The sequence below is a fragment of the Salvia hispanica genome, chromosome 6 (genome assembly GCF_023119035.1).
Source record: "Salvia hispanica cultivar TCC Black 2014 chromosome 6, UniMelb_Shisp_WGS_1.0, whole genome shotgun sequence".
In the NCBI taxonomy this organism is placed as follows: domain Eukaryota; kingdom Viridiplantae; phylum Streptophyta; class Magnoliopsida; order Lamiales; family Lamiaceae; genus Salvia; species Salvia hispanica.
The window spans coordinates 33,235,860-33,249,144 of NC_062970.1; the positions used below are offsets into that span (position 1 = coordinate 33,235,860).

The window sequence follows — 13,285 nt, forward strand, 5'->3', positions numbered from 1 at the left end:
AAAGTCATCAGTTACAAAATTCAAATATAACTCAATAATAAGAGCAGATCTGCTATTCAATACAAAATTTGGTTATGAGAAATGACATTTCAGATTAATTTACATGGGACAAAATGGTTGAGACCCTAATCTCTATATTTTGTATGCTTACTATCTATCTACAAGAAAGAATCACAAAACTATACCCCTTCACCCAATGTCATATATTACAACACAGCATTTTCAGTGCGGAATTCTCAATTGGTCAAGTAACTTCTGCATATTTTCAAGTTTCTCACTCAGCTGTCTGACATTATCAAGGCAGTCCGCTGGTGATTCCGAGCAAGCTAACTCGGTCGCCAGAGCAGCGCATTTTGCCTTTGAATCCAAAACTGCCTCCTCAAGAGATGCCACGGTTGTCTCCATGCCTGCACCCCAACTTCCACCGCCCGCGTCTGAAAATGGACTGAACCCCGTCTTCGACTTCGGGGTAAAAATCTGGTCTATACTTCCAGTTCCTGCAAGTTGCAGCAAACAACAATCAGGAAACAAAAGATATATGTGTCCATGAATTGCAAGTATATATGTATAGTATATTGTTTCAATCTCTGAAAATACAAATTGCTCCATCATTTAACATCTTGAACTGATTTTACCTAAATTACTCAGTTGGCTGATTGCTGCTGAACCAAGTGATCCATCTAACTTGAGAATTCGAAGGACACCAGCAGCTATTCTACCCAAAGAGTCGACCTCAGACTTGCACAGGAGAGCGAGATATTGCAGCTCATCCTTCTTCACTACAGCTTCAATCTACGAAACAAATTATAGCCTCATTTTCCCCTCAAACTGAAAGTAAATACAACAAAGGTGTATAGCAAAACCGAAACTCTTACTGGCTCGGTTACAGAGAATTTGAAATTTTCCACCATCCACTCAGCCATTAGGTTATCATTATCTGCTTCAGAAGCCACTATGTCAACTTCCACATTGACGCCACCATGTCTGTCGACAGGTAGCTTTTCTCTTCCAGGAAAACCATTCTGAACTATCTCATTTTCATGAATCCCATTCGCCAGCATCTGGTGCCCAGACATTGGTTTTAAGATCTCCAGACCTTCCATGCCAACCTGCAAATATTTATAGTAATGAATACATATCAAGCATACTTGCTGTGTCTTGCGATTTTAGAAAAGATGATTAAGAACTATTTGTAGCAAAGGATCCAAATGGGTGAAAACGTATTAACACTAAAAATCTCAGTACCAATGAAGCTAAAAGTGGGAATGAAGAAACCTTCTCATTTGGTATAGAAACCATTAATAAGCATTACTGGGCCAAGACAAATATAATTGGAGCATAAGAAACAGAAACAATGGAACATAGTAAATGCAAATACTGATTAGCTAAAGAAGAAGCTCACAGTAATCAACTCGATAGGATGTTTATGCTTTCTGGTTGTTTTTGTTTTATCAGCTGCTGCATGCATTGGGGTGCTTTTTGCTTTCATATGTATATTATGAAATGTCATATGCCAGCTCCTCTCTTCTCTCTGAGGAACTTCGGAGTCTTGGAAGTATAATCTATCTGCAATCTCCTGTTCACCTTCAAGAGCGAATAACCAATCTTTTAATTCGATTGAAACATCCACGTCATCAGGGGTGCCCAAATGGAAGAGACTGCTTTCCTTTCCATCTGCTTGACATGCATCTAGGAGGGGAGAGAGGAAAATTCAAGAAGAGAATAGATCATCAATTTATGTTATGCTAAATAGCAGCGAAAGAAGCTAAAAACAGTAATGGTTCATACTCTCTCTAAGGTCATCCACAGTGACGGGTGATGCTTTAAAAATAATTGATAAAGGTCCACCAGATAACTGCTCAAGGCCTCTAGTAAGACCTTCCCCTGGCCCGCCATCAGCACCAAAGATTCCAAACCTATGAAGCAAAGATTCAGCATAACTCATTCCTCCACCAAGGCGGATACCAGCAATGCAGGCCAACACTCTTAAACTATGGCACTCGATATCCTGTGCACTATATGGAATCACATGTGTCACGGATATGTCCAGAAATGGTACTGTCATATTACGATTTGATTGATAATTTTTAGTATTTTGAACCCAAAAAACAGCCCGTAACTGATTGCTGTCCTTCCCGTTCAAATTCTTGTTGGGAAGCAGCAATTCAGAACCTTTCTCCAGTTGGAAGTCAGTCGCAGTGTCTGCACAGTCCACCTCGACCCTTTCCCACCGTAAAGTGGATGAAATTGCCATGGCGCCACCCAGAGTTCTATGGCTAACCTTGACAGACAGACCATCACCAATGAAAAGAACTAGAGGTGTGTCTTGGGTATCAGATGAAGATTCTAAAAATCTTAGCTGCAAATTCTTCAGAGAAAGAGTGACAGCAGTATCACCAGGAACTTTATCCATTATGCTTCCCTGCAAAGACTCATTTCTTGATTCCTCTGAAGAATTGCTCCCTGCCACAGCTATCCTTTCACTAACCTTACCAAAATAAGCATAGAGGTCCAGAACAAAGAATAATTGCTCCACTGAAGTGCTTGAATTGTATTGTTCACAGTTAACTCCTACTCTGACAACCCCTCCCGCAGGTGGCATATCTGTTAAAGGGGTCCCATCTGCAGTCACCATTGCTACCTCAAAACAAATATCTTTCATCTCCACACATTTCCATAGACTTGAATCCACCCTTGTGGTGTTCCTCCCGATAAAGCCATTGTCCAAAGACAAAGTTATCAAAGATGCTCCAGCAGTCAATTTCTTCTGGCTGGCATCAATTGGTTGACTCTTCCAAAGACAGAAACATGCAGGATCCTTCTCAATGTTCAGTAGGCTTAGTTTTAAGGAAGGTGACTGGGAGAACATCAAATTTTCAATATGGAGCCTTGCCCCAGAAAATGAATTCTGGACTGGTATGTTGGGACTTCCAGATAATTGTTCTGGGTTTCCTATCTCTAGGGGTACGGTAACAACTAAACCTTTAAGATTGAACAGTAGGGAGTTAATGGAGAAATCTGGCAGCACAGAACCAGGATTAACAACAATTCCATCAGCCAAAAAGGATGATATTCTCAGACAGGATTCTTCCTGAAGATGAATCTGAGATACAAAAACAGATAGGTATTAGCAGCAATGATAGTAAAGAAAGCCAAATGTTTCTATCTATGAGAGATAGAACTAGATGACTGCTGACCATTAGCGGCTGGCAGTCAATAACGGTTCTGGAAGCAAAAATTGGTGGGCTCGGGGAGGGCACTAACTGCAGACTGTAGAGACAGATCAGAGGCACGCTGCAATTTGATTGCCACCGCTGGTCTCCAAGAGGATATATTGGAGGACAGAAGTTCTTAGCTGGATACAGCAAACGAATCTCTATGTGACAAAGGGCTCTCAGATTAAACAGTGTAAGCATGTTGGGATAAAGTTAGTTGAATACCAAAATCTGGGACATCTGAGGTATCAATTGAAGCATCCTGCATCGACGGCTGCACTAAGGTGCATGGTGGACGCGAAAACGTATCCCTAGATTTTATTTCATATGGATGAGGACATGGTTAAACAATTAAAAGCCACTCTAAAATGAGAATCCACCAAGCAAAATAACTGACATCTATTTCTAATGAAAACCCACATAAGTTTATATTGGCATGTCTCCAGATCCACAATGATGGCCCCAAAACCTTTTGATAATGCAAGATAAATATGTACAAAACAAAAAAAATGCTGGAATCAAGCATCAAAACATACTTGCATGCAGAAATAGCATGACCTCTGACTAATAATTAATTAAGCAAACTAAAATTTGTATACAAATTGTGAAGTACCAGTAATTTACGTAATGCAAGTGATTCAAAAATTATTTGCATTCTTGACCAGCAAGAGAGCAGGTAATGCTAAAAAAGTGATTTTCAAATTTCAATCAAACAGGCATATTTCTGATGTCATGGTATACTACACCGATAACTTACAGCTTACCTCAAAAACAATCCACCTATTATGACCCGTGTCAAATAATTGGCCTTCTCTCCATCAGATACACTTGCCTAATTGAAGAAACTAGATCTCAGCGCATTGGTAATACAAAGTTGTGAAATACAAAACTATTTGGAAATCTATAACTTGAGTGTATGTGTCATCCTAGGATCATAACAAGAAATGAAATTTCCATTAAATGGTAGACGAACCCGAGAGAATAATAGTGATTGCATCAGAAGTTCTAGCTGAAATTCTGTAAGGCAAACAAATTTGTTAGACTAAGACTTAAACCGATAACAACTTTTTACAGAAAAGAGTGCATTATCTTTGGCACTCACATTGGTGACTAATCAAATAGAGCAGTAATTTTCTATCAAAATACGTACTGCACTGACTTTATTGGGAAAAAAAAAAAAGGTACCGCAAAAAATAACACAGGTGCAAACCAACTAACCAGCATCCTTAATGCAGACAAATATGTGATCCACAGTTATAGAGACCAAAGAACGGCCGGCAGCTTCTGCAGACCGCTGCCAACAGAAGTAAAATATAGACACCACTCAGAGAACTCGTATGTAGAAAAGATTCTCAAAATGTCAGTTCATGACATTAGATACTATAGAAGAAGCAGAGAAATAAAAAAATACCGGCTGGGAACTTGGATTCACATCTCCTCGATTTAGACAAACATAAAATCCAGTAAAGAAACGGAGAAGAGCCCGTAATCCTGAGAATACGACGGGATTAAGTTTTTAAAAATTATGCAAGAATTTTGTATTGTAGATTTGTAGTCCACAACAGGTTTTGAGAAACGTTATTTCTGGTAGGATTACGTTTATGTTTCAGGAAATTCAACGATAAAATTGTGTGAAGTTGTAGCTTTGGCCACATAAAACAATTTAATTTGTAATACAGACCTGGTTCACTTAAAGCAGGGCAAACAGCTTCTGTAATATGCAATTGAACTTCGAGCCCTAGTGGGCAATTCAACTCTGTCCTTTGAATTGTAATCTGAAACCATCATTGAATTGCAAAGATATTAAATATTCCATAGACAACAGGGCTCAATCACACATAGCAGGAAAGAAAACTATATCCTGGCGAATCAGTGAAACATGACTATCCACCCACATTAGAAGGTGGTGTTAAAGTCAATTGAGAGCTAAAGTGCATACATAGGCCTCTCCCGAGATCCCCTCAATGAATCGCTCCCCACCAAAGAATACCCGCTTTGCACCATCTTCGTCTTTCTTATTAGACCCTTCTTGAGAATTTAAAAAGTCTGGATCCGAGAACATATCCGGATGAGGCAGGATGTCAATGGACAACTGCTCCCACTGAAGTTTCTGCAGATAAAAAATATATATAGAGATAATGAACCATTTCCTGAAGCATGCATATAAAATGAATGACTGCTTTTAACTAGACAGGACAGAGGCATCTAACGTGATCACATGACAATAAATTTTGCAAAGTTTCAGACAAGAAGTGAGAAATAAGAAAACACACATGAAATACTCTTCTGGTATACTTCACAATAATTTATAAGTAGTACACAGAACGAATTAACAAGAATTTAAACTAAGTTGGCCTCTTTACTTTGAACACATATATGAACTTCTTGCCAGTAGAAAATTCCCTTGCATCCTTAAGATTTACAACCTGCTAAGAGGAGCAAATATTAATAAGAGATGTATCTACAAATGCACATTAAATTGAAAAAAACAGAAACAGTCTAATATGTAGAGCATAACCTCCCAGTTCTCATTTGTTGTGCAGAGTATAAGGTTGCGTATAGTGATGGAAGCCATTGGAGATGCCCTGTTGGATAGGAAATGATTAATAGAAGCTGAGTGAGAGAACTACAGGAAAAGTATGTCATATCCTTCGTATTTATCTGACAATTCTTGCTTTCTTATAAACAAATATAAGGAACTGATCCAAGTAATTAAGGTTATTGGAACCTTAACACATATCCTAAAATAAGGGTCCTCTTTAGCTCTTAAGTAATAAAAACAGTAACTCAAGTAAGTAGATTCCTAGTAAAGAACCAAATATGGAAGATATGTTCAGCTAGCTCCTACAGATGCATGATCACAACCACCACTATATCAAAGATGATATGAACTCAAATAATCTTTTTCTCTATACGAAACTTTTATTGAGAAACAGAGAACAAATACAATAATACATTACAAAATGCTGACGCATCCCCAGAGGCAAAACCCGCCCAACTAATATGATGTCTGACACAGAAAAGCCCTTAAATCCTTATGAATCAAGACATCCAGGCTGTATTAACCCAACTAAAGAATCTTCTTTGTCCTCAAAGATTCTCTTATTCCTTTCTAATCATAAGGACATACAAATGGCTGGAACATTTTTTTATTTTAACAAATCTCAAGCTCAATTGGAACTTTATACCAAAGTCGGAGAGAAGGGGCAACAAAGAAATGCATGGTTAAGATCTTCAGACTTAATCATTCCTGCCTAGAACCCACTGGTTTGGGGATGGCAGATTTTGAGGGAGTGTCTGTGTAATGCATCCAAGTGAGCAGTTCTCCAAAATCAATGGCCAGGAAATAAATTCATTAAAATTAAAGGAGGGATTCCAACAAAAACTGATTCTCAGAAACTGACTCTACAACCATGAAAATCAATTTCCAAATCTTGTATCCACTTAAAATTTAATTGTGGAGATATGAGACTCTCTTTCATTGTAAGACTTTATATTAAGGGCAATCACTCCTTAAAATCAACGTTCTTAAGACCATAGAGTCGGGTAGAAAGGGGGCTCTCCGTTCCTGGTCCTCCTGTGAACCTCCGGAACCACAAGAATCCTTAGCTAGAATGGGTTTCTAACTCAGCACCTTTTGAGTGAGACTTTAGTATTTTCTTCATTAGTTAATGCATGTTCTTTCATTTCAATGTAAAGAACACTTCCTTCATGAGTACGTTCACCCAGTTTGGAATACGGATAACCCCCCATGGGCTTTTGGCAAATACGGATAATCAACTCTGAGGCATGGATACACCCCAAATAAAATTGAAAAAGGGGGAAGTTACATAAGTATTTGTACTGTAGAAAGAATTTAAAATGCTCCAAAATGCACCTCCTAGTATCATCCTGCAAGGTTGCAAAAGATTAGGAAATCCCAACAAACAACAGATCTAGAGGAGTTATGAATCAAGAAGGCAAAGGAAAGAATGGGTAAAAGATGGAGTGGATAATACATAAAAAGGGAGGTAAGCAAAGATAACTATGTTATCCGCTCACAAGTCCTCCCAGAATCTCATTTTGTTACCGCTTCTGACTCTAGAGTCTAGATATGCATTTCCACTGCCATTGATGAGTAGCTCTAGCCTCTAATAGCAATTCCCCACATCCCAATGGTTGTCATCCAGGCCTTGCTTTTAGTTAGTTTGCACAACAAGAATTACTACCTTCTTGAAAGCACCGGTAACATTTTCCCAAAAGAGCCTAGTTTTCTATACATATATTCCCAATGTCCAATAAGCAAACCTTCAAATTCTTTAAGTTGTTTGACCAATTCCCAGGAGACAGCGTGGGAATGAATAAGAAGCTAGTTTTTAGAATGGCAGGATAATATATGATTATACTTTAAAATGTGATCTTAGTTCCCATAATAACTTGCTTCCATCTAAAAATGAAATGATAATTAATTCTGAAGGTGACAAGAGTTACCAGGTTGCTCCTCCTCTGCGCCGAGCTCCACCGTGAGTTTCAAGTAAAAGATTAACAACACCAACTTGTAATGTCATTCCATCTGCAATCTGATAGATACGAACCAAATATAATTTTATTAAATCCATTATGAGGTAACCATAAGCATTAACAGGAAAAGCCAAGTGCAAAATCAAGCAATCAAATAGCGTAAGATTAACCTTGTCAGCGAATCCATATCCACTGCCCTTTCCAGTACTTGTTGAGGTTGAAGCACTGCAGGAGAACCGATGGTACAAAATGAGAATTCAATTTTAAGGCCAAACGCATCCACAAGATATGATGAATCAAACAGAGTTTCTAAACCCTGTCAGCTTACCTGCTCGGTTTACTAGATGCATCTATATCATCATTTTCCACCAACACCAAGTCCAGCCTATCAATTTGCACCACAATTGGCTCTACTTGTACGTAGCTTACCGAAGGAAGCTTCAAAATTGAAAGAAAACGTACGGTTAACTCAAGGTAGCACCACAGCATAACCAAAAGACAACGTCAATTCTAGTTTAAAAGTTCAGGCTCTTCACATCCAGGATCACAGAAATCATCAAATCCTCATTTTACAACAATTTACAAGTACTATTAAATCACACGAGTGGCGAACCTACTAACCACAATCTCCAATTTGCCAACTTTGGCGGTGGTGACATTGAGCGCCGGCGGCAATCCCATACTCGCATGTAGTGCGTCTCCATTTATATCTACCAACAAAAAAAAAAATTACAAAATTCTCTAAATTCAGCTCCACACACACTGACACACAAGAGATGCAGCGGAATCAGAAACCTACCTAAATTCGAAAGTTGAGCGGTGCGCCCCTGCAATTTGAACTGATCTCTACTGAATGATTTGAGCCAATACTTGAGGGTGTACTCCAACGCTCGAGCCAAGATGGATTCCATTTCTGCTAGGAATCGTAGCCGGAGGCTCACGGCCGTTAATGTGGATTATCGTAGCTTAATGCGATGCCGGTGGCGCCGGAGTAACGAGATCACCAGATCAGAAGTGGGATCCGATTGGAGAGAGAGAGGAAGAGGAAGAAAAGGAGTCATATGATAGGCATCTAGAATAAAAGGGGTGGCACGTGCGAGCAGGGTCGTGGCTGGCACGTGCGTAAGTTACTTTCGTTCACACCACGGCGATGCAGGCGATCGCAGCCCGGTCCCGGTATTGGATTTGGATCTTGAATTGCTTTTGGTTGTCAGTAAATAGGCTATAATCGGCGGGACAAATGTCTTTTTTCTTCCTTTTATACGTCTAAAATCTAATTACCAGTATCTGATTTTGGATACTTTAAGGTAAAGACTAGTAAGAAATTACATAATTAAGTGATGATTCACACATCATTATAGAATGAATTAAATAGAGTTTTACGTTAACTAGTAACAAATTATTTCTCGGAAAAAATTTACTATTGTAGTAGTAATAGTAGTTTATTCGTAGTCTAAAACAATAAATGACAATTAACACTTTATTTCTACGTAAATAATGAGAGATTTATGATTAGTTATTGTATTATACGCTCTTGAAGAACATACCTTAATGTACTTATGATTTAAGAATTAGTAGTAATATTAAAGATGTCAATTGGATCAGTACATTAAATTTTAGGTTAATCATATTTGGATTGGGTTAATTGGACTATAATTTTAACGTGTTAAAATTTTTAATTCCTAAACGTTTGTGTTTCAAGCTAGTTAATTTAATTATGAGAATTTTGAGTGTATTTTTAAACTCAAACCACACATATGATAATAATCAGTGATGTAACTGATCTTTGATAAATTTTGTGTTGTTGAATGATTTACAAGTAGTGTTGATAATTCGGTCGGTTTGGTTCTAACCGAACCGAAAACTCGGTTAACCGAGACCAAATGTAACCGACGTAGAAGCACCGGAATCGAAACCGAATTGGCCTCGGTTCGGTTCGGTTCCTAACCAAATAGTGTCGGTTCGGTTAGTTTAATCCCTAAACGTTTGTGTTTCAAGCTAGTTAATTTAATTATGAGAATTTTGTGTATTTTTAAACTCAAACCACAAATATGATACTCCCTCCGTCCAACAATAGGAGTCCCGTTTTTCCGTTTTTGAACGTCCGGGAATAGGAGTCCCGGTTCTACTTACTATATTTGGACAATTTAATTACCCTCCCACTTTTCAATTATTTACATCTCTACCATGAAAAAAACAACAACCCCCCCCCCGTCTTACTCATTCTCTCACTCTCTCACTCCAGATCTCTCTCTCTCATTCCCTCTCTCTCTCTCAACCTCTCAGAACCCTAATTCACCGCCGCCGCCTCCGACAAAAGCCCTCCCAACCGCCGCCGCCTCCTTCCCACTTTCGGGAACCCTAGCCCCTAATCGACCTCCACTGTCTCCTGCCCAAACACATTCCAGAACAGCTGTCCTCTAACCTTAATCGGTTAATCCTCTTCATCGAAGTCGACGACTGTGGGTGTGGGGCGACCTCCAGAATGAGAGTAGTGAAAATCACGAAGAGGGCTCTGCTTCCTTTTAATTTTGCAAAGTTTGTTCTTGAATTTTTGTTCTTATGGCCTCTCAGCTCTTTTGCTCTCTGTTTTAATTTAGTATTGTTCTGATTCATCCGTTTTGATTCAAATCTTTTCTTTTGATTTCGATTCACAGAGGATTTTTGAATTGGAGTGTGAATTTTGCTGTCGTGTGGATTTCGATTCACTACAGATTCTCTTTGTAGTGTGGATTTTGCTGTGTCTTTTGATTGTTTTGTATGTGAGCAATTACACTGAATTGTTTCATTTAATTGTGTAGATATGTGAGCAAATTTAGCCTTAGATGTTTCATTTAATTCTCCAAATTTGGATTTAAAAGCATAAATAAAATCAGAACATTGATGTATAAAGCTAAATTTATAAATTTGTGAGCCCTAAATTCCACTATTAGACACCATTTATTACACACTCCAACCCTTTCTTAAAATCTGTGCCCTTTATAACGGATCATGATACTGAAATTAAATACTATAACTATCTAATTTAAATTTTTTAAAATTAAAATTAAATAAAACACGTTTAAAGAAATTTGAAAACTTATTTTATAATTCAAAGCTCATTTGGTAGTATTACTAAAACAATTCTAAGATAAGGAAGAAACATAAAGGCTAAGATAATATATATATATATAGGGGTGCACTAGGGTGCCACCATAGATAGGATAACACCATACCACCAATATAGTCTGTTAAATCTCGTTTATGGACGCCCAGGATTAAGTTGTTAGGTTTGGTATACTGAAAAGCATGTTTCAAGCAAGTTTCGCTCGAATAGAATCTTGCTTGTATACGTAAAACTCTATAATCCACTTTTAACCCGATTCAGTATTATTCGAGCAGTCTCGCACGAATAGAATCACTATTATTATTACATTGTGTTTGCTTGTGCATTTATAAGATGTTTTACAAATATTTAAATGCATAAGAAGTAAACAAAGTCTAAGTCTTTTGCTTAGTAGACCGGTTGTGGGCGTCATCCACTTTAAGGTAACACGGTCAGATCTATGCAATGCTTTGCAAAAGAAAAAGAAGAATTTCACAACCTAGATAGGCTTTGGCTACCTATCGTGAAAGGTTGCAATGTCAGTCCGCATATTTCTAAGCCTTACTGAAATAAGATGACATTGGTGTGGTATAGCACTGAACGGATCTAACAGCAAGACGTGTCTTTATGCTATCTACTGAAAGACTAGGTCTTGATAAAATACTATTTCTTAATCTACATATGTTAGCATTGAGCATACGGTATTGGTTATGCACTACTTTGACTTATCAAATGGTGCGGGTTTTTCGCAACCCAATAATCCTGATATATTGCGTAGTGGTGATTAATATCTAGCGGTGCTAGGATTGCTATTATGTTGAAACGTGCGCGAGGTGAGTCTCGTTTGATAATGTCCTCAAGAGGAGCTCGAACAAGGTTTTATTATTCGGAAAACTGGCCAGTTGGAGTTTTATTACTCTATGAATAATAAATAAGTGTTTCTTGCTAAGTCCACTCTTAGAATTAATAATGGACATTTATATCTTAAGCGCGGGAAATAAATAATATAAATAATGGAAACCCGGATTACTTGTAATTTCGGATTTGGATGGGGAGTGCAATATTACTTCTGTAGTGGCTGCTCGTAATATTCCAATATAAGCTTATATTAAATTGTGGGTTCAATTTAATTAGTAAAAAGCTAATTGGGAGAGCCCATATCCAAAACCTTCCATAGATCCCATTTAATTAGTAAAAAGCTAATTGGGAGAGCCCATATCCAAAACCTTCCATAGATCACGTCTGGACCCAAAATGAACTTAATATAAATAGGAGAATAAAGGAGACAGAATGATCACAATTTTACTTCTTGTAATTTTCGAAATTTTCGAAAATCTCCAGCTGTGGAGAATTTCGAATTCTTCTCCTATTCCCAAAAGGATTTCTTCTTGTCTTCTTTATTCGAGTCCTAGTATTTTGATAAGATCAGCCCACCCTAATATCGAGATACAGTTCGGGAACCAGTCAGAAGATCCGTGGTCTAGTATTGAAGATCATCACGTGGAGAAGGCGCGAGCAATCGACGATTCTTTGGAGAATCAATATCGGTAACCCTAAACCGTAGAATTCATGTTTTAGGATTTACTTTCTATGAGCATGAATTATTTGCGTTCTAGCATGCAATTATCTGTTTAACATGTGAATTGATTAATCCCATAATCGGTCAAATAGATTCGTATCTGATTTATTTGTTTTGTACAAGTCTTCCGTGTGCAAGGGGCACCAAACCCCGACATAAGTTTCGTGAAAAAACACGGGTTTGCAGTGTACGGTATTAGATATTGCGGTCTACTGTATTAGATATTGCGGTCGTGGTAAACTGCAATATTATTGTGGTAAGACTGCAATCTGGTAACGTAAAATTAGAAATTTCCTATTTTACCCCTCTATGTTTTTACACATGGCAGCATGACAAGCACACGATTTTCAGATCCAATGGCCTAAAATGGTGGTATGGTGTTACAATAAAGAGGGTTGTCATCTTAATACATCCATATAGATATATATGGGTTTTGATCTATGAAGACCAGATTTAAATACAGAAACGCAGAACAAAGTCATACGTAGGGCATTTTTAGGTCATAGTTAGTTTATTTTTAGGTCATGCTAACAAAGCATGACCTAAAATGATCTTAACATGACATAAACTCAAATCTTATAATATGACCTAAAACTACTTAATTATGACCTTTCGGATTTTTGGTTAATTATTGACCATTAGATCATCTAATCTTAGGGCCAAGATTTGGGCTGCATTTCTGGGTTTAAATGCATTCTTATTTTGATCATCTCCCTATATATATATATATATATATAGGGGTGCACTAGGGTGCCACCATAGATAGGATAACACCATACCACCAATATAGTCCGTTAGATCTCGTTTATGGACGCCTAGGATTAAGTTTCGTGAAAAAACACGGGTTTGCAGTCTACTATATTAGATATTGCAGTCTACTGTATTAGATATTGCAGTCGTGGTAAA

General features: G+C 37.8%; 1 protein-coding gene across 3 annotated transcripts; it reads right to left on the reverse strand.

Moving 5' to 3' along the window:
- Window positions 1-11: 11 nt before the first annotated feature.
- LOC125196068 lies at window positions 12-8,826 on the reverse strand. Of its 3 annotated transcripts, XM_048094429.1 has the most exons (20): window positions 8,515-8,826; window positions 8,337-8,425; window positions 8,044-8,153; window positions 7,886-7,940; window positions 7,686-7,774; window positions 5,734-5,800; window positions 5,579-5,641; window positions 5,155-5,325; window positions 4,897-4,990; window positions 4,627-4,706; window positions 4,434-4,509; window positions 4,189-4,232; window positions 3,980-4,047; window positions 3,441-3,526; window positions 3,198-3,355; window positions 1,789-3,103; window positions 1,403-1,689; window positions 876-1,109; window positions 636-792; window positions 12-497 (listed from the first exon to the last, which is right to left on the reverse strand). In XM_048094429.1, exons 1-20 carry the CDS (start codon window positions 8,624-8,626, stop codon window positions 223-225), a joined length of 3,630 nt encoding a protein of 1,209 aa, XP_047950386.1. In that variant the 5' UTR covers window positions 8,627-8,826; the 3' UTR covers window positions 12-222. The 3 variants fall into 3 exon arrangements, with proteins under 3 accessions (XP_047950386.1, XP_047950387.1, XP_047950389.1); XM_048094430.1 differs by lacking the exons at window positions 7,886-7,940; window positions 8,044-8,153; window positions 8,337-8,425; window positions 8,515-8,826 and adding an exon at window positions 7,093-7,106 and having other exon boundaries at window positions 7,686-7,752; XM_048094432.1 differs by lacking the exons at window positions 5,579-5,641; window positions 5,734-5,800; window positions 7,686-7,774; ... (2 more) ...; window positions 8,337-8,425; window positions 8,515-8,826 and having other exon boundaries at window positions 5,111-5,271.
- Between the last annotated feature and the right edge of the window lie 4,459 nt (window positions 8,827-13,285).